Raw genomic sequence first — 21,899 nt, 5'->3', positions numbered from 1 at the left:
CATTCCTGGGAAGAAGCAATGTATTTCACGTTCATTTCAGCTTCCTATCTTGTCTAAACCTCAAAGAGTGAGGCAGAGCTCCTTAGTTACCAGCTAGGCGGTGGTAGAGCACGCCACCAATAAGCACAGAGATGGCTTTGTCACTCACGAAGGTGTCAGCCTGGAAAGGCGGGAGATGGATAAAAAGAAAGAGTGAGCTGCTGGTGTAAACAGGCCTTACATAACTGGCCTGTGTTGATGCCAGGAGCCAGGGTGGCAGCTGACGGGGAAGAGAGAGGAAAGTGGAAGCGTAGAGTAATCAGAAAGGAGGGCTTGCTGTGCCGCCATGTTGCATCTGTATAACTGCATACAAATAAGAGAGTGAATTGTGAGTCAACCTAAACCCTGCTGAGCTGAACCTGACTGGTAGGAGTGTCAACACAACTCCCAGGAAGCTTAATGCCTCTGGTGTAGGACATGAAGCGGGCTAAGCTGTCTCGGGGCACGGGAAGTTCTGTGGCTGATTGGCTGACTGACCATTTTCTTTTCAGAATGACTCAGCAGTCAGTGGAGAGAGGAGGGGCTAAAAATGGTTCCAAAAAACCCCCCCCCAAAAAAAACAGGCTATTCACATAACATAATCTCTTGCCAGTTCTCATGGGAAGTGGAGTCATATTTGAAACGGATATAAAAGCAATAATAAAACAAGTACATCTTAGAAAGTTTGGCTGGACTTATACTTATTCGCTGACTAAGTAAAACCACATCTTTTTTTTGTTGTTGTTTTTTTAATAGCTAGTTTTTATGGCCACAGTCATGAGGTGCATTTGATATGGTAATCTCATAACACTGTTGTCCTGGAGCTGTTCTCTGTGTCTCCTTGCATAAGTCTGACTCGGTAATCAGATCACTATCAATGAATGACCCTCTCTTGTCAGAAACATGATGTTAACAGCTCGAAAAACAAGCAAGACCACACTGTTGCATAAAAGAGAGCAAGGAAAACAAGTTGGTTTCTAAATGCATTAAGTGTTCTGTGCCCCTCGGGACTTGAGTCAGGTGACCCAGACTCAGAGATTTCAAAGTTGATTTCAAATGTTTCAAAGGTTTTCTATGCAGCTAAAGTCACGTCCGTGCTGTGCAATGCATTTGCATGTTTCAGTGTCAACATGTCTTTCCCTACTCTTCAGAAACTTCACTAAGTTGAACTAAACCCTGAAAGAGTTTTATGTAACAGGCTTTAAAAACTGCCCCAGAATCTATGTATGTGATAACTCCTGCTTGCATTGAACCCCCCACTCCCTCCCGCCTCTCACAGCACACACTCACTCCGTGCCGCTCTGGCACTGAAAAGTAGGGCAGGGTTTTCCTCTCTCCCTCTCCCTCTCCCTTTCCCTCTTTCCACTGCTCGCCCTCCATGGGCTGATGTAACAGTGTTAGAGCCAAGGCGCTGTGTGCCCTCACTGTAACCACTCAGCTGATTACAGGTCTTATGTAAGGAGGGATTATTGAGGGGAAAATGGGACAGAACATATGAGCCTGCTGAAGAAAAACAACAGCCACACACACACAGGATCCTTTGTGAAGTTACTATAGGCAGAAAATGTCCTTACTTAGCTTGACTATACTTCTCCCTCATGCCAAATAACCTTTTACTGTTGAAAATGCCTGAAAATAATAAATCTGTGTGGTCTTGCAATCACACAAATGTTTTTCTTTTTTGTATTGCAACACAACTTCCAATTCAATGAGAGTATGTGTTTTTACCTGAAGGTGTAAACGTGGTGTGTTGGCATGCCTTTGAGTTTGTACATACTTTTACAGTAAATGTAGGGTGTGGGACTGGTTGTGAGGCTGCAGCTTTCTGTCTGCATGTGATTATCAAATATTTTGCCTTTGCGTAAGGCAAAGGCGAAATATTAAAATGCTAAAATTCCAGAATAAACATTGTTGCCATCAGTGTTTTGTCAAAGCAATTGCTCATAAAAATTAAGAGTGGAAAGCAGTGTGGCAACTCAACAAGAAGTTCAAAGTGAATGTGGGCCTTGTCCTCCTTCCTTTCCTTATTTCCTTCAGAGGTCATTCTTCCAGCGTTTGACAGGGGACAACAAGTCAGAAAAGTTCTTCAAGGTATTTTACGAGCGCATGAAGCTGGCCCAGCAGGAGATCAAAGCCACTGTAACAGTCAATACAAGTGACCTGGGAAGCAAGAAGAAGGATGAGGAACCACCAGACAAAGACACACCGGCACGCAAGAAAGGTAACCATTCATGACACCATTTAACTAGAGAAATTGACCTCTGTTGACTTCTCTGTGCTAAATGTCTGTTGTTATGAAACTCAAACACTCCATCTTTTTATTTCAGTTATTTCCTCATATTTTATTTCTTTCTAATAAATAAGTAATTTTTTTATATTTAAAAAAATCTTTATGGATATGATTAAAAGAAACGTTTTTTGTTTTTTTTTTGTTAGTTTATTTTGTTTTGTTTTGTTTTTTCCCAATTCAAATGAACAAATAGCACAATGTCTTATCTCAAATGGCCTGTGTTTGACTCGCTCTCTTGTACCTATGGTTAGTCAAAGACGTGCCAGTGGTGGCGGTAGTGACGGAGGAGGTGAAGGAGCAGCTAGTGGAGGCCTCTGCTGTTACTAAGAAGGCCTTCACCACTTACCGCCGCGAGGCTGAGGCTGAAGAGCATCAGGCTGCTGCTGAGGGCGCCCCCGTCCCAACTACTGATAAAGGCCAGGACGAGGGGGAGATGAGCGTCATCATAACCATCATGCAGCCCATCCTGCGCCTCATGCAGCTCCTCTGCGAGAACCATAACAGAGATCTTCAGGTCAGCCAGTTTGCTGTCTCTTTCTATCTCTGGTTTTGCTTAGACCCCTCCCACCCCCATCCCCATGACATGCTAACACTTTCTGACCTGTGTTCTGATTTTCAATCACCACACTCAGCTTATACAGAAACGAAACCATGTTGAAAATAGGCACCATTTGCAGAACTTCCTGATACAGCTGTTTCCATATCTGGGGTGCCTTGGTCTGGTTTCACTATGATGAGCTGTTGGTGTTCAGTGACGGTGAGCCCCCATCACCCCAGACAGGAGACTTCCTTCTTGAACCAATACTGTTTACACATGCAAACTGTGGCACCTGGTTCGATACTGAATCACTCTGTTTCACCCATCCTGACCCAGCATGGGTGCCAGATATTGATTTGCTGTTCTCAATGTATCACATATAATCAACTAACATACACAATATTGCGAAAAATATTCACTCACCTGCCTTGACTTGCATTTGAACTTAAGTGACTTCCCATTGTTAATTCATAGGGTTTAATAGCATGGCATTGTCCCAAATCTTACAATATGGTATGGTGTGGTAACCAAGAGATTTTGGACAATTCCACGCTCCCAACTTTGTGGGAACAGTTTGGGGATGGCCCCTTTCTGTTCCAACATGACTGTGCACTAAAGCAAAGTCCATAAAGGCATGGATGGGAGTGTTTGGTGTGGATGAACTTCACTGGCCTGCAAAGAGTCCTGACCTCGACCCCAACAGAACACCTTTGGGATGAATTAGAATAGAGACTGAGAGCCAGGCGTTCTTGTCCAACATCAGTGTGTGACCTCACAAATGCGCTGCTAGAAGAATGGTCAAAAATTCCCATAAACACACTAAACCTTGTGGAAAGCCTTCCCATTATTATAGCTGTAAAGAGTGGACCAACGTCATATTAAACCCTATTTATTAACATGTCACTTAAGTTCATATGCAAGTCAAGGCAGGTGAGTGAATACTTTTGGCAATATACTGTAGATGTTTGTGGTACATCCAAAGACATTACTGTAGTAATTGCCTGTCTGTTGTTTAAGCTTGACTTATAAGGAGACGACAAAAGTAGAACAACTAAACTAATTTCATATTAGTTGTTCTACTTTTGTCATCATGCCTTGGAAACTGACCAAGGGCATGATGTCAACATCAGTACTCAGAAAGATATGCTCAGTGAGTATGTATTGTCTCCATCTCCATCCGTGTCCAGAACTTTCTGCGCAACCAGAACAATAAGAACAACTATAATCTGGTGTGTGAGACTCTGCAGTTCCTGGACTGTATTTGTGGCAGTACAACAGGAGGCCTGGGGCTGCTGGGCCTTTATATAAATGAGAAGAACGTGGGACTCATCAACCAGACTGTGGAAAGCCTGACTGAGTACTGCCAAGGCCCCTGTCATGAGAACCAGGTGATAACACGTGCACACACAACATGATTGCGGAAGGTGTGCCCTCAAACATATGCTCAGCCTTGAATTGGTCTGTGTGGGTTTCCTCTAAGACTATCTGATTTGCGTCAGTTTACACCAGAGTGGCCTTTTCATTTCAGCAATCAGACGGGTGGTGTTTGTTTTACTGGTTCTGGGATTACTGTTGAGTGTTTCACTTTTCATGACACAGAGCTGAAGCTGGTGACTGCCTGCCAGTCTTTCTTCAACACAGACCAGGCCTGGGGAGGGACTTTGTGTTTGTGAATGGCATGGGTTGGTATCATTTGGTCCTCGCACATGATGGTGACAGGACCTGCTGCTCTCAAGCAAGTGTGAAACTGCCCTGATTAAATAAGCAACCAGCTAAATGAAGTTTCTGTTGACGTCCCTTCAAACCATGCTAGAAACAGGAATGGACAATGAAACAAAGCTCTTTGTACATGTTTACTCAGAGGGATTAGAGCTGGAACTACTTTTTGGTTAAGTTTCGTTTTTGTGTCATAACTTTAAATGGTAGCAGTGAGTACTTGGCTGCCACAGGCTATTGTGTCGTTTTGGGGTGTGACACGTTTGCAAAATAAACAAATTCACAAGTACAAACTAATACTTGCTCAACCAGACCTATAATCCTGAAATGTGATTCATCTCTTAAGCACATGACTATGCCACCTGGGTAAACTAAAGAGAATTTGACTTGTCGAATAAGGAAAGGCCACTTAGAATTAAATAGTGAATTATGTACCAAATAGTATTCACATCTGGCCAGTGGTTTAGCATACCAAGTACACTTTTTCGTTGGCCCAGTTTCTTTAAAAAAAAAAAAAAAAAAAAAAAAAAAAGGACTTCTTTTTAAGGCCAATCCAGAGGATTGAGCACTCAAATGTTTGATCACTGTTTATTTTTCTCTTCTCTTCCTCTTTATTATTTCGAAATGAATATCCAGTCTTTGTAAGATTCAAATGCATCTAGCTTAGAGCGCTTGCTAAGTGGTGAAAGCATCTGCAATATGACTTAAATAAGACCACTACTGTCACCACTTCTTTTCATCAGTGCAAATTGTATTTAAAATAGTGACTAATGAAGCATTTAATTTAGGGATTAGTTGATTGTTAATCCTACTTACAGATGTGCTTGCAAAAAATGGTGTGCCAAAGAACAAAAAACTCTGGATACTCCTTTTTCATTTCCTAATTTAATTTATTTGTAATTTCATTGGTTCTTCAGAACTGCATTGCCACTCATGAGTGCAACGGCATTGACATAATCATTGCTCTCATCCTCAATGATATCAATCCCCTTGGCAAGAAAAGGATGGATCTGGTGCTGGAACTCAAAGTGAGTGTTTATTTCCTTAAACGGATATCATATTGCATAAGAGGTTTGGCTGTCTTGCCTATTAGCATTGTTGTTTTATTTTTCTTTGCTTTTTTCTCAATCACTTTCCTCATTTATATTAATAAGCCATTCGTTGTTACTTAAAGATAGTAATTAGGTTGGTAAATTATTGCACCAATTACATCACTGACAACAACTCTGACGAGCAGATGCCAAACGATTATGAACATTGTCACACCCTAGTGTTACATAAGATGCATTTTTAAAAGATTAAATAATTGGAGGAAATTACAGACTGAGGGAAATACTGAGACATCAGTGACTAAAAATAGAAAAGTAAAACGTCATAGTTTTCACAGTCAGGTTTGCTCTCTAAAGGTCCTTAGTGCATACCTCTAGTGTGAAATTGGGTAGAGAAATAGACCTGAGTTGGCTCCTGCTCTGCTGTTATCTCGTTATGCCTTCTCATCTGTCTGTAGAATAATGCCTCCAAGCTTCTTCTTGCAATCATGGAGAGCCGCCATGACAGTGAGAACGCAGAGAGGATACTGTACAACATGAGGCCTAAAGAGTTGGTGCGTATGCCATTGCAGTCATCAAATTAGTATGAAATGAATGTTATCTGACCGTCTGTGTTCTTGCAGGTGGAAGTGATAAAAAAGGCCTACATGCAGGGTGAGGTAGAGGTGGAAGAGCCACAGGAGGGTGAGGATGGAGAGGAGGAACACTCAGCATCACCACGCAACGTTGGCCATAATATTTACATCCTGGCCCATCAAGTGAGCCATCAGCTGACACTCATGACTGAAACCAAGTAGCACATGCATATATTATACAGTACCTGAGCTGTGGGTGTTGAATGGCTTTACTATTATAGCATGTCTGTATCATTTCCTGCAGTCAGACATGTGGTACCCGCCATGACTAGCTCATCTGCTGTTTTTCAGCCCTCGGGCTATGCACAGCTTAATAGCAGAGTGTCTTCTCTGTTTAGGTTAACAGAAACAACTATAGTTATGCATCAATCGAGGTCTGCTGCCTGAAGGTTGAAACATTACATTCAAAGAGATGATAGCATTTAATGTGTCCAGCTGGTAAATGGTGGTGTTGACCATTGGTGTTGCCTCAGTTTTCAAATATATGGAGAATGACACTTTGGTATGTGCATATCACCACAATGCACAGAGAAAAGCATTGAGAAGGAAATTACACACGCTGAACTAAAGCATACATCAAAATTTTGAAATATTTTCTTTCATTGGGCCTCTGAAAATGGGGCACTACATATGAAAGCACAGTTAACACAATACTTTTGTTCTCAAATCAAAGTTGAGAGAAATTCCATCTTGTGATTTAAAATTTAATGGAGATACAAGACATGCTAGATTAGAGAGAAGAGAAAGGAAATCATGGCCGTGTGTATTTGTTGTCCTTTCAGTTAGCCCGTCACAACAAAGAGCTACAGGCAATGTTGAAGCCAGGAGGGACGTATGGAGAGGGGGACGAGGCTCTGGAGTTCTACGCCAAACACACAGCTCAGATCGAGGTCAGTTGTTAGCTCAAATCTGGACAAGGATCTGCTGCTGCTTTGTTTGTTTCATTTTCCTATTAATTTAATGTAATGTTGATTTTCTTTATTGTAAACATGACATGTATTTTAGGAGGTACGTGTTACGATTGAGACAATTGCACAATATCTTGGCATTAAAATTGATTGAGGCATGTGATGCTGTTTTCCTTGGTTTGGTTTTGAGTCTCATTCTTCAACAAAGTGTTTGCATTGAAAGGTACAGTTTATAATGACATTTAACCAGAACATTTAAAGTTACAAAACAAGGTGAAGGTATTTTAGCTCTTAACAGTGACAGGGAGTGTGTGATTCAGGGGCTGCTGCTGTGGTTGTGTCTAGATTGTCCGACTTGATCGTACCATGGAGCAGATAGTCTTTCCTGTGCCAAACATCTGTGAGTTCCTCACCCAAGAGTCCAAGCTGCGTGTCTACTACACCACAGAGCGGGACGAGCAAGGCAGTAAGATCAATGACTTCTTTCTGCGCTCTGAGGATCTCTTCAATGAGATGAACTGGCAGAAGAAGCTGCGAGGTACTCAAGAGGCTACTGGTAACACAAACACCGTTCCCTGTGCGTCCCCTTTTTCCTTAGCTCTTTACCTTTTAATGCCTGGTTTACACGCTTTCCCTGCACATCTCTACAGGTCCCTTTAAATAACTCCTCAACCAAACACAGGATAGAGATACTCAAGTCCCCTCCCCACATGCACACCATTAGTGTTAGCTTTGAATGTGAGCAAGAAATGGAGACAAAATTCCTACATTAGTCTGAAAATACCCCAAACCTAAACATCTGCATTGTGATCAACAGCCACAACATGCAGCACAATAAATAAAACAGGGGAGGTCTCATAATATTGAAACTCCCCTTTGATGGTATTTCTGTGGTGACTTACATGGTTGTTACATGGAAAGCACCTTGGATGGCCATCTGTTATTGATGAGCAACAGCCACACGCTCATGGAACTACACGTATTACAAATTTCAACACAGATGTTAAAGGTCTGTGTGTAACTCTCAGTTTTGCCAACCACAAAACTCATTCAATGACAAATGAATGCCAGGAAAGCAGAATAACATTTTAATAGCATGTTATATTTTCGGTGAGACATCATCGTACCAGGTAAAACATGTAATTCAAGAAACGTTGTCATATTTAGTTAGTTTTTATTTATTTATTTATTTTTAATCATCTTATGTTCTGTCCATTGTAAAGAGGCTCAACACATTTATTAACAAAGCCCACCGGCTCACTCTGATAACTAAAGCAGTTCCATCTGTGCAAGTTTTCATTCTGGTCTCTTATCTCTGAACCCTGGAGGGATGGATGTGGAGAGAGCATGTAAACTTTGATAAGAAACTAAACACCATATTTGAATTACAATATTGTTATGTAAGTGATCACAGGCTAAGATGGACTAACAATACATGCTCTACAAGGCTGTATATTCAGGGGGAGAAAACTATCACAAGTGTAGAAGGCCATGGCTTGAGTCTGAGTTTTTCTTTTTGTGTATTTCTGGTTTATCAAAAGCAAAAATTGGGACAGAAAGCTGCAAATTGGTTAGACAGACGTGACGTGATAAAGAGCCTTACTGGGTCTCTTAGCCAACTGAGTAAACACAATGCTCCAGGTCTGCCTTGTCTTAATGGGACAAGTGGACCTAATTTATTTGCCACTCAGTCTGAGGTCATGCTTCCTCACCATTTTTAACTTCTTCCATGGAACATCTTTACTGGAGAATAAATGCAGGGTAGCAGACACAGGTTAGCTTCTGAGTCAACAGATTTGAGCTCAGCAACAGAAACCCAACTCAGAAGAAAGCTGCAGGTGACCCAGAATCATTGATGTATGAAGTATCCAAAATTAATCTCTTCTTTTCTTTAAACATTAATCGAATCATAATCCTAAATGATGCAGTCTTGCAGACCAGAACACAATTTTGAGAGTCCTTGTCGACTTCCCTTGACTGCAGAGATGTGACCACTCTCTAAAAGAATAAGCACAGCCAGAGACCATATTGTTCCACTGGTGCAAACCCCTTGTCATGAATTTTGTGGTCCTACACAAAGCTCTTTTTCTTTCTCTGATGAACTGCAGAGCTCAAAATTGTGTTGGTCATGCATTTCTGCATTTAAATCCATGTGTTCTTGTCCTGTAAGTAGAAAATCATTTAATGTGTGTGAAATCTCCCTTAAAGTTGGTTTTGTGAACAAAAATCCATTTTCCTTGATTTTATCCTTGATTATTGTGTAAATAGGGACTTAAAAGCACACAAACTCTTTTCATATTTCACTCCAAATGTACTTTTTTTTTTTTTTTTTTTACTACCATAATAACCCCACCCCTGGCTTTGCCATTTTCATTATTAGTCTGGTTCATTACTACAAAACTACATATGTTGCCATATTGTCTTTCAAGCCTCAACAAAAGATGAGGGTATAAAAGTGAACATTTATGTTACTTGTTTTAACCAGATCTTAATCCTAGTTTATTACTTGCAAGTATGCACTTTTCTTAGCCCTCATAATGAAATGCTGTCAAAGTTCAGACAACATGAAAAGAGGGAATGTAAAGAACTTTGTCATTATTTTGCATCACTATTGATGTAAAAAAAAAATCACCATTCATTGTTTTTGTGTTGCAGTAAATTTGGGTGCTCTCTGCAGTACAAAACAATGGAAAAACACAATATTATATAGACGTTGATTGAATTTGTGGGGCAAAAAACATTTTTTCCTCATCTTCAGTTTGAGATGCAAATCAGTAACTGTTTTCTCATGAACTGAAGTGCATGGTGTTGTTATATTGTTTTTGTATATTAAGTTTACACAGAGTTGTGCATATTGTAGTGTGACACAGTGACCTGTATTCATTAGCCTTTACAACCTGTCCTCCAGCCCAGCCCATCCTGTACTGGTGCTCCAGGAACATGTCCTTCTGGAGCAGCATCTCTTTCAATCTGGCTGTGCTCATGAACCTGCTTGTGGCATTCTTCTACCCTCTGGAGGGTGTCCGAGGAGGTCAGTCACTTTTGGTCTTCTTTTCTACTATGTCCTCCAGAGTATTAGCACCTGCAGAACAGGCTGGAGTGCAGGAGCGTGTTTGTGCACATCTTTGTGGTTTCCACTCTGACTATAACACTATAAGAAATGGGAGTGACTTGCTAAAACAATAACATTTTGGGAATGTCATGGGACAGGAGGAATACAGTACATTCTGTTCATCACCAGGCACCTGTGTGCCAACGATAATCATTAGAAAGGGTCATAAATTTTTTTTAGCTGTTTATTTTACACAAAGGCTTAAGTAACACTCACGCTTAAGCCCTTCAGGTGCATATCTTCAGGGCCTATGGGAATTCCCTATCAAATCAGTCTGGCAGTCAAATGTTTCTTACTCAAAATGTATGCATGTCTGTATGTCTGGGACCTCTAAATGGACAGTTTTTGCAAAATATTATTTTGTCAAATGGTCTCAAAAATCATCTCATGCGAGTTTATAAAATCATTTTCTTTTTAAGTTATGCTTCCATTACTTGGTTTTCTGTGTTATGCTGTATAACTGGTTAATGGAAGCACACAGATTTTCTACTATGTCCACGTTAAGAAATGAAGCAATGAAGATAAATGCGCTTTTGTAGATTTTGTCGATAGATTTATAGATGACTTGGAGTAGGTCTTGGAGTACTGTGAAAACAGTAATGTGGTCTGCATCACAGCAGATAATTTGTGTCAAGTAATGTCATCTGGTCTGGACTGTGCAGTTGAAAGTTTACCAGACCTCTGTAGCCTCCGTTCTTTTTGTCGACAAGTACAACATAAGCAAATATGTGACCAAACTCTGAGCAACCAAGTTGCATTGTAGGTAAGTTTCTGTCTCTGTTGATCATGGAAAGGAATGCTGATTAACAGATATTTCATTGTGCAGGAATGTGCAATAAAGAATCCATCTATCTATCACATTAGTTTGGCAGTGATGCATGGAAACAAACTGGCAGACTGTTCCTCTGACAACTTTAGACACTTTAAAATGGTGTAAACAAGAATTGAATCCAAAACAATTTAGAAAACAATGCTTGTTTAATTTACGCAAATGAACAGACACACACACATATATATATATATATATGCTTGTAAATATAAGCAGTAACTGATTTCACTTCTTATATAACATACAATTAGTTATTTTGGAAACATGTCACTTCAATAGCACAACCAGTTTAGACAAACACATACCAGTATAATGTTAAACTGAGGGTATTCAATTAACTACGCTTTTCTGTCTGTATTTAGGAGAATGTTTGCTTTTATACTAGCTACATGGTTTCCTGATCACTTCCTGAAGTGTCTTTGAGCTTGTACACCTCATTAATTATACATGTATATAAAGCTTTTGGTGGCTGATCTGATCAGACTCAGTAAGGTGCAGTTTAAGCACACTTTACAGAACACTATGTGCCTATGCCTGTGGTTTGGGTGTAGCCTTACACTTCACTAACCAAAGTGAGTTTCACCACAAGTGGAAAGGTGATGAGTGTAATCCTAGCTGAAGATCTAGATCTGTGATGCGGTCATGTCACCAAAAGACAGGAATGGATTTGATCTTGATTAGATACTGTACCTCTTCTGAGCTTGACACCACATGATTTAACATGCTGTCGGATTTCAGGTGTCATTCCAACACCAGTTAGTTTGAGTTGTCTTCCTCAATATGTGTCACTTCTTGTAATTGTCTGGCCTGTGTCCATGTGTGTCTTCCTGCATACAGACTTGCATAAACACTGCAGCTCCCCTAAGGCCAGACTCTAAAACAGGAAACATAAAACCGTATCACTGACTGTGGAGCGTGACATACTATTTAAATTGGAGTCTACTTCATAAGAAACAGATACAGCTGCAGCAAAAGGTCAAATGTCAGACTTATTTTTTCACTGTACTCTCATGTAATCCACCACATTGCATACTCTATTTCATCTTCTCTTAATTTGTATTTTTTCCACGTGTTGACACTGACCCGCTCGTCTTTTGTACCACCCACAAACATTTAAACATGACCGCCACTCATGTATCAGCACAGAATTTCTAACAGATGTTTTACTCGGACACCTCATCCTCAAAGTTTTTGACACGTCAATATGGGAATGTTAGAATAAAGAACCAGATTCAGCCAATGTTGGCAAACACACAAATCTGAAATTCTGCTCCATTTATTACACTGATGCTTTCATCTATTGCTTGGCTTCAGTTGTTTTTTTTTTTTGTTTGTTTTGTTTTGTATTTTGTTTTTTTTGGTCACCAGCATTCAGGTCATATATAGCACCATGCAGTATGACTTAATGATAGGGTAATGCCAAAAATACAAATATACATGTTCCTCATATAGGTCAAAGTCCATCAATTGAGGTGATGAAGCCTGAAATTTTATGACTTTCATCAACAGTTCCAAATAGAAACTATTTTAATTTTCATATGACTAACCGTAAAACAGCACCTGAGCCATCTCGTCATGTTAATTCTCTAAGTCATAAACAGAGGAACCTTTTCCCTCTCTGCCCTGCGAGCCAGTGACAGGAACATCCAGCACATTCACATTGCATACTTGCAACTCCTGGAGTCTAGCCTCTCACTTGTTTAGGTGATGAGATCAGTACTTGTGGTCATTACTGAAGTAGATGAATAGATTAAATGATGCATTTGAAAAAAACAAAAACATCTCTGAATAGGGGTGTTCATGGAGGTTAAACTCTCCATACCCTCCATTCCATAGTGTGCTTTCATTTATTGTCTCAATCATGAAGAACTGAACTTATTGGCTCACAGCTCAAGACAGAAGTTTTATTTATTTATTTTCTTTTTTTTTACTTTATTTTAAAGCTAGTTACATTTCTTTCTGTCTTTACAGTGACATTTAAATTGAGACTTTAATGCTGTGTTTCAACCTAAACTTGTCCTAAAGGTTGAATAAGGTCTAAAAATGGTAAAATGGAGAGACGAAGACCTTTAATTTTTAGTTACATAACAACCAGGCCTTTCACACTACATATGAAACATGACAGCCATGAGTTGCACCCCCCAGCTGAGGAGGAAAATGTCAACTGCAGCTATGTTCCTATTGTCTGGATGTGAGAGGAAACAGCCTCATGACGTGACTCCTGAGCTCCAGGCAGCTGCTTCAGCACAGTTTTCCTACAATATGTCTCAACATTATAGTGTAGGTGATGAAGACATTCTTTTGGACAAACAAATTGTAACCTCAAATTTTGGAGCCTATGTAGGCTTTCACATCATCAGTGGTGCTATAATGAGACCTAAGGTCAAACTTTAAATTGCTTTCTGCTCTGTGGTCTCTCTGTAACTGCTTGAGTCCAGGTACTACGGCTTTCTCTCACAGTCCAAAGATGTGAACATTTAGGTCAATTAGTGAATCTTAAATTGCCCACAGGCTTAAATGTCAGAGTGAATGGTTATGCATGGGTGTTCGCCCTACAATGTACTGCTTGCCTGTCTATAGTGTACCCTGCCCTAGCCTAATCTCAGTTGGGATTGGTTAAGATTAGTCTACAAATCAGTGGTTCCCAAATCTAGGGGTTTTTGTTTATGCTGCACGTCCACATAGGCAGCGGCAGAAGCAGTGAGGGGCAGGGGTGGTTGGAAATGAAATTATTCACATTTTGTGATAGTTAATTGTAGATTCTTCTGTGATGTGGGGAAGAATGTAGAGCAGACTAAAGCAACAGATTCATGGTGCTGATGACGCAGCTCCCCCCTGAAACGTGTGTAAATTAAAAAAAAAAAAAAATATGAAACAGAATGTGTATACATATGTATACCATTTTGTCATTTGGAAAGAAAATAGCAAGCAAATCTTTCTGGCGGATCTATAAGTATGACCTTGTTTCCCACACCATATTAACCCCTGGTTAGTTAGGCTGTGTCATGTGCCCTACATTTACCGATTTAGGCTGGGAAAAGTCTAGCTCTGGATCACAAGATGCCAAATTACTTAGGTTTTATGACCTCTGATCTGATACGCATTCAAAGGGAGTTGTCATTGTGTTTCATGCTGGATGGGAGGATTTTCAGAAACAAAAAAAATTTTTCAAGTGACAGACCGTGGTGTGGGATGTTTTTTGTTGTTGGGCTGTTTCGGTTTTGTGTCTGTTTTGCAATCTTTTATTCCTTTTCTTTTTTTCTCCCTCAGTCTCCCTCGAGGGCAGTATTTGTGGGGATGTGAAAAGATGCAGCTATTAAGGCCTTCATTGTTCCAAAGGAGAGTAGCAGAGAGAAGACACACATTGTGATTCGCATAAACTTTCAATTGTTCTGTCTAGGGTCAAACGGCGAGGTCCCTTTTGTTTGAACTTCCTCACAGGGGTGAAGAAGAGACAAAAAAAGAGGTTGTTAGATTAGCTCAACAAACTCCATGTGGTTTTTTTCTATATGTCAAAGGTCCTGTGAGGGAGAATAAGTGCAAGAGGGGTTAAATGATTTTTGGCTTCAAACTGAAGTTTGTTATCAAGTGAAAACATCTTCACCATTGGAAAGTTGCACAACAGTGAATGTTTTATGTCGCAGTGTTTCCTGGATTTACACCAGAAGCCCAGACATCTGGCAATATTCAGGCCAGCTGCTTGAAAGCTTTGAATAAACCAGACTTTATTTGGCTGTGATAAGCATTTATTGTAAGTTTGAAAGGTTTATATCTTTAAAGCTATGCCTAATTTGCAGTGTGTAGACAATGTGAACTAAACAATATTGCATGCAGACGTTGGTCAGATGTCCTTTCCTCTTCCTTTGAAGAGGAATTGCGGTTTGAAATAGCTCCAGTTATTGCCCTTTCTGTAAGTTATATCAGATGGGTGTTTGTAAGACGCCATGTCAGGTGACCATTGTCCTATAGTAGCCAAATCACCAAAGTTAATACACCATTTGTGTGACTGGAACTGCTTGGATGCCACCATGCAATTAGAAGCAGAGCAGTACCGTCAGTCACCTTCCTGCCAACAATAAAAGATATGTCCATATGAAAAGTAAAACCAGCAGCAAACATTAGACTGTGTGCATTTACTGCAGTTACTTGAATGTTAGTGGTTTAGTATAAATGCGAGTCTCTCTATCTCCTACCTGCAGTGTAAGCAGAGATGTGAAAGAGTTGAATGGTCTGAGACTGTAGGTGTGTGACGTCCAAGCTGCTGTGTCTGGGTTGCTTGCCAAATCTGAGCATCCTGTTACACCTCAGTACCCAGGACCATCCCTGATGAATTCAGTTGGAGCCAAGTGTATATTTAGCCAAATGGGAATTATGTAATAAGCACTTGTCATGTGATCTGCACACAAAGGGGTAAGAAGAAGGAGGGCACAGCATGCTGTCTCCTGAGGAAAGCCAGAAATAAATACATCTGCACTTGTTAGCAGTCAAATTAGATAATGTTGATGAAGTGAATTGGCCTTTCTGCCACAAGTTGGTGAGTGCTTGGCCCTCAGCTGGTGGAGGTGAAGCCATACAAATGATATAGCTCCAGAATTATTGGGTCCAGAAGTTAAAAGATCAATAAATCATTTACAACTGATAGATGAGTCACATTCAGTGCCTTCACCTGGGCAAAGGTCAAATTAAAGATAGAGGTGCAGGAGAAGTAAAACCAATGTTGTCATGCAAATTTCCAAAGCACATTTGTAAGTGGTGAAATGTGAGAGGAAGCATCACTGATAAGAACGTGCATGCTCAGCATACTTTAGCTGCAATAAAACTGTGCATGCTCACATTATGCAAGCAGGATAAATTAGCATCAGCATCACTTATTATAATTTGCAATCAAAAACAAACTTTTCTGTTTTTTGTTTTTATTTACTCTTCTAGAGGAGTAGTTGAATTAACCTTATGTTGGCACAGTAAAAAGAGAAGCACAGCACTGATGCTTTTACAGAGCCCTTCTCTAATGTGACCTTCATCCTCAGGTACCCTGGAGCCCCATCTATCTGCCCTACTGTGGATGGCCATGCTGGTGTCTCTAGCTATAGTCATCGTCTTGCCTCAGCCTCACGGTATACGGGCACTTATCGCCTCCACCATCCTACGCTTGATCTTCTCTGTGGGCCTGGAGCCCACATTGCTCCTGCTGGGGGGTTTTAATGTAAGTGTCTCTTTCAGATATGGAATATTCCCTAGTCAATGTTTAACGTGTAGCCATATACAAGCTAAAACATTAGACTTCATAATACAGGGCTGGTGGGTATGCAGTGGTCTGTTTTTGTCCTGTCCTGAAGTGACTCTGATAGGTATTTAGTGACAGGTGTATCCAGGTGTACTCCAGCTTGCCCCATAAGTGGCTCTATTATGCTGTGTCCTCCCTGGCCCCTTGTCCCCGTAACCACGGACACACCGTTTTAACATTTAGGTAGCATTACTTATCACTGATAGCTTTGACGTATTGATGCATAAGCCTGGGAGATTCCACATTGCACAGGTTGTCAACCACATCCTCTTTATTTTTAGTATTGTGAATAATGTGGATCTTACATAAAGGCAAAAGTACTACTATTACGTGTAATGCTGCTGAGGAAGCCTCATTCTCTCACTTTGTCTATTCTTCCTGTGTCCACTGTTCCTCAGTTATGTAATAAGGTAATCTTCCTGATGAGCTTTGTTGGGAACCGAGGAACCTTCACACGTGGCTACAAAGCCATGATCATGGACGTAGAGTTCTTGTACCACCTACTCTACCTGATTATCTGCACCATGGGAGTTTTTGTCCACGTCTTCTTTTACAGCTTGCTAGTACGTGAGACCATACACACAAGCCATGTAAACATGATTGATTGCTTACAAAGGTGCACATTTTTTCTACTACCTTGATAAATCTTAAGATTTGTTGAGTTAGTAAGATTGAATTAAAGGAATGAATTCAAATTAAAGCTGTGGCCATGTACTCACACTTCTCTCTCATTTATGCTTGTTATACACACACCACTCTCACATCCCTTCCTCTTTCCAGCTCTTTGATCTGGTTTATCGAGAAGAAACCTTGCTCAACGTAATCAAGAGTGTAACCCGTAATGGCCGCTCCATTGTGCTGACAGCTGTGCTGGCTCTTATCCTCGTCTACCTCTTCTCCATTGTGGGTTATATCTTCTTCAAAGACGATTTCATTTTGGCTGTGGACAGAATACCCAATAAAACATTAGGTATGTTGAAATACAGGTTTGTTTGTTTTTTGTTTCGTTTTTTTTTTCCTCAATCCCTTACAGAGGGGGAGCATAAATTACTTGCTCTGTGTTGACCCAAATAGAGCCTGAAACATCCATTATATCTTTCTGCAACACAGACACATACGATTGAATGTCTGTAAAAATACAGGAGGGCAAAGTGAAGCTAAGGAATGTGCCCAATTTAAAATGCACACATTGGTTTTGATGATTGTGTCCTCAATCCTTTTAACCTCACCAACAATCTGTGCACGTTAATGTTAATGTTCCTATTAATATGCACTGTGAAAATAAATAGATGTTTCTCTCACAAAGGTGAAGCGTGCAGATTGTTCAGTTACATAATGCTTTGTGTTTTGCCTTTTGAACAGAGCATGGAGCCAGTATGGTGGGAGAGCTCTTCTCTAGTGGAGTGTGTCAGAAAGAAAACAGAGAAAACTGTTCAGCAGAGGCTGTGATGGATGGTAGGCTGACAGGAGTGAAAGCTAACTGTATGTGTGTGTGTCTGAGTGAGACTAGCATGGAGGTTGGCCAACAGGGTCGAAGGGTTCTTTCAAGTTTGAAGCTGCATGTTGAAGCATGTCTTTCTCTTAAGAGATTCCCAAGTCTTTGTGTCTGTCTGTGTATGTGCCTGCTTATGAGTGTGAGTATGTAAAGATCTTTATGCCTTTACAGACATATGACTCAGCGAGAGGAGATTCATTTCACTGAGCTGTAAATCTGGGCAGTTGGCTGGTCATGGGATTAAACCTGGCTGGGCTGCTTCAGTGATTTCAAGGGTTGGGTGGGTTGGGTGAAACACTGGAGGTTCAGACTCCTTATGTGTCTCAGGTGGACAAGCCCAAGACCTGATGTAGGGGCCTAGAATTAAAAGGTCAAAGTTTAATTACCATTATGTACAAGCAGGTCAATGGGTACATTCAGCATTAGCAGGTGGGGGGTTAGGGTTAGGTATAAACACATGCATGTACCACCTTAAAATTGACCAGCCAACCATGTCGAATCCTCAATCTGGCTGGAGCCTGACCTTGTCTGGGCTTTCCTATTCATTGCCACTAGGCTGGCTAATTATGGTAGTCTGGTGACTTATGAGTGGGTGGATGCTTTGAGAAATTTTCCAGTCTTGTCATCTTCTTCGATTCAGTCAATCAAAATGGAACTTTAATAGGATGCACATAGTGTGGAAAGTCTATTAGATCTACAGTTTCCTATTTTTAGTGTAGCTGTCTCAGTGGCCTCTTCTCTTTAGAGTTGAATTGAAAAGCGCAGCAGATGGGCGAGCAATGCAGCTGATTGTTCAGGCAAAGCTATGCATTCAGCCTACAAAGGAAGTGACAGTATTTCCATGTCTCCATAGCTTCCCTTGCCATCCAGCCCTCAGCAGTGGTGATTGAGGACAAGGAGAGGACGTGTGACTCCTTGCTAATGTGCATTGTCACAGTATTGAGTCATGGCCTCAGAAGTGGGGGAGGTGTTGGCGATGTCCTGAGGAAACCTTCCAAAGAGGTACAGAGAATTGAAGTAGAATGACATGGGTAAAAGCCCACTATTACTACATATCCAGAAACGAAATGATGGTAAACTTTAAGACATCTTGCCTAACTCTAATACTGAAAATAACAACTTGAATTGTGCACTAAAACATTTGCTCCGTTAATCTTGTTCAATCTGTAGAGGAATTAAAGTGAATGGACAAAAGTAATGCAAGATCTAAAAAAGGTATCTTTGTTTAATGAGCTCATGAGAGGATCACCAAATTTTCTTTAACTTTCAAACAATGACAGCATATTTAACCCAATCAGAATAAAATAGTTTGGGAGTCAGCCACACAAAGATACAATGTGCTGGCAGGTCAATGAGGTTGCATAGAGGACTTAACATGCCAGAAAAAGCATTAATGGTATTTACTTAACCAGGATGAAGTCTAGCTACCGCAACATGTGTTAGATTTGCAGCTGGAGCCATAGAACCAGGGCATGACTCATTAACTATATGCAAAACTCAGGGAGCTTAGCGTCCATATGCATTCTCTGTTTTGTTTTTAGTCACGTCGATGTGTTTAGCACATGATAACACTGTATGCAAACAGGGCAATATGAATCAGTTCAATTTCACCGCTGTGATTAGGATAGCCGATTTTTATGACCACTTGGTAAATTAGATCATCTGATATTTTTGACAAAACCTGAACTCTGACATATTTTAGCAACCTGACACAATACAGACCCAATACAGGATTTGGAATAGTTTTTAATAGTTTAGTTTAATAGTTAATAGTTTACTCTGTGTTTCTGTATTTTACCTTAAACATTCCATTCATGTGCCATTAACATTATTAATACATATTTATTTACTATGTTTAAATTTATTTACTTAGTTTTTGTTTTTGGACCTTTTTGGAGAAACAATATTTTTTATATGTCGTTACTGTAAGTACTATACTCTGTCACAAGAATTTCCTTCAGAAATATTCATTTTAACTTTTATCTTATCTTACATCCACAGATCAATATACCATATGTATACATCAATGATGGTCTTAAACCTCTCAGAAAAAAAATCAAAAATTTAAATCTATTTAACGTACCTAATTAATATTAATGATGTTGCTTACTTTGGATAAAACATCTGCCAAATGCATAAATACTGATAAGAAAAAAATAAATGCTAACATTATCAGGGACTTAATACTAACTGACTCAGGCAATCATCTATTTTGCAAATGAGGAAATGAATTCAATGTGTGGCGTTCATTAGCCTCAGTGAAAGCAAACTTGTGAATCGCCTCTGTGAATAACTGAATAAAGTTATTCAGAGAGGAAATTTGAAGTCTCACTGACATGCCACCTTTTGTTCAACAGGAGCCCCTTTTCGCAGCCCGAGTGATCTACGATCTGCTCTTCTTCTTCATGGTTATCATTATCGTTCTCAACCTCATCTTTGGTGTCATCATCGACACGTTTGCTGACCTGAGGAGTGAGAAGCAGAAGAAAGAGGAAATCCTGAAAACAACGTGTTTTATTTGTGGTGAGAGATTAAATAGATACTTTTTCAGTGGTGTGAGTTCAAGTCCAAGATTTATAGTCCATCTAATTATCGTCTAACGTTTTTGTTTTTGTTTTGTTTTTTTCCCCCTCCGTAAAAGACGTTCTGTGTTCTTGTCAATTAAAGACTGCCTCTATTTTTTTCTGAACATAATGGGTATGTGAGTCATGACCTCTCACACATTTTTTCCTGTCTTTTTACCATCATCTCTATATAGTTGTCGTACTCCCTTCCTCGAAGTCACTGCATCAGAAATGTCTCACAGTTCCAACTGAATCAGTTCTGCAAGCGATACTTGACTTGACGCACAACTGTACATCAGTGGTGCAGTACAATCAGCAGGCATGAATGCAGAGGGTTGCATATGATGATGAAATCAAGAGAAATTAAGCAAGTGGTCTACCCCCATGCCTGTTCTTGTATGAGCATGCGAGTATTGCGATGCAGCTTCACATCAGGGCTCTGCAAAATGGGGGCTGTTTTTCTGGGTAGTATAAACAAAGAAACGCCTCCTCTTCCCAGAATGAATAGTTAGTCACGGCAGGTGCTGATGCGGAGGTGGAGTGTTTCTTCCTGTTGCCATATGGGTCTTGACCATGTTAAATTGTACACTCACTCAAACACTGGCCTAATCCATCATTTGTTGGCATTGTATGAGACCTGTGGTTAGTCGTGCTCACTTCTACTACCATGTGTTGGGAAGCCATGTTAGGAGTTGTTTTTCTTGTTAACAATGCGCTGCTACGAACAAGAGTTTAACATTTTCAGCAAGTCTCACCTCTAAAAAAAAAAGGTTGTCTGCCCATTCTCCTGTGACCCTATTTCCTGTTGCTTTTTCAGTTAGTCACCCTCATTTAGGTCACAAGCTATTATGTCACGTTGCAACACAAAGTGTATTTCTTCATTCTTCCAAAGAAATTAGAGCACTATTTTTGTTTGCTTGTGTGTTTCTATGTGCGTTTGTGTGTGTTTTCTCTTCCTAAGGTTTGGAAAGAGACAAGTTTGACAATAAGACCGTTACCTTTGAAGAACACATAAAAGTTGAGCACAACATGTGGCACTACCTGTTCTTCATCGTTCTGGTCAAGGTCAAGGATTCGACAGAGTACACCGGCCCAGAAAGCTACGTGGCTGAAATGATAAGGGTAAGAATGTTTTCATGGATTTTGCTTTTTTTTAATTGTCCTGCACACAAGTAAAGATGATCTGAGAGTACAAGTCACAAGTACACAAGTACAGTTGTAGTCATCAAAGAGGTTACACTCCTGGCAACAAATAAAAACAGTATCTTTTTCTTTTTCTTCTTCTCGCTTTGACCTCATCTGTCCCAGGACTGCATGATGTAATCCATATCTCTGTGACCTTGAATCCTTCCAAAGTATTATCACATCAGTCAGCTTTGAAAGTGAGGAATTAACATTCAAACAGAGTCTGCCACTGGCATAAAATGTGTTAATCCTCTGAGGCAGCCATGACTTGCTTTA

At 40.2% G+C, this 21,899-nt stretch overlaps 1 protein-coding gene across 5 annotated transcripts in view; it reads left to right on the top strand.

Annotated features, from left to right (window-relative positions):
• itpr1b (inositol 1,4,5-trisphosphate receptor, type 1b) overlaps positions 1–21,899 on the top strand; it is a 76,080-nt gene that overhangs the window by 46,378 nt on the left and 7,803 nt on the right. For 3 of the 5 annotated variants that reach the window (XM_029501391.1, XM_029501390.1, XM_029501389.1), the window contains 16 exons: positions 2,056–2,239; positions 2,560–2,822; positions 4,034–4,234; positions 5,480–5,590; positions 6,070–6,165; positions 6,235–6,369; positions 7,029–7,136; positions 7,500–7,731; positions 10,063–10,185; positions 16,123–16,298; positions 16,778–16,942; positions 17,160–17,349; positions 17,742–17,834; positions 18,728–18,876; positions 20,232–20,397; positions 21,400–21,560. In XM_029501391.1, coding sequence (XP_029357251.1) covers positions 2,056–2,239; positions 2,560–2,822; positions 4,034–4,234; positions 5,480–5,590; positions 6,070–6,165; positions 6,235–6,369; positions 7,029–7,136; positions 7,500–7,731; positions 10,063–10,185; positions 16,123–16,298; positions 16,778–16,942; positions 17,160–17,349; positions 17,742–17,834; positions 18,728–18,876; positions 20,232–20,397; positions 21,400–21,560 — 2,553 coding nt within the window. The remainder of the gene's footprint in view (positions 1–2,055; positions 2,240–2,559; positions 2,823–4,033; positions 4,235–5,479; positions 5,591–6,069; positions 6,166–6,234; positions 6,370–7,028; positions 7,137–7,499; positions 7,732–10,062; positions 10,186–16,122; positions 16,299–16,777; positions 16,943–17,159; positions 17,350–17,741; positions 17,835–18,727; positions 18,877–20,231; positions 20,398–21,399; positions 21,561–21,899) is intronic. The other 2 variants (XM_029501393.1, XM_029501392.1) reach the window with 1 other exon arrangement.

This window comes from Echeneis naucrates, chromosome 5 (assembly GCF_900963305.1).
Source record: "Echeneis naucrates chromosome 5, fEcheNa1.1, whole genome shotgun sequence".
Taxonomy (NCBI): Eukaryota; Metazoa; Chordata; class Actinopteri; order Carangiformes; family Echeneidae; genus Echeneis; species Echeneis naucrates.
Note: the sequence above shows the minus strand (reverse complement) of the source record. Positions and strands in the feature narration are given on the sequence as shown.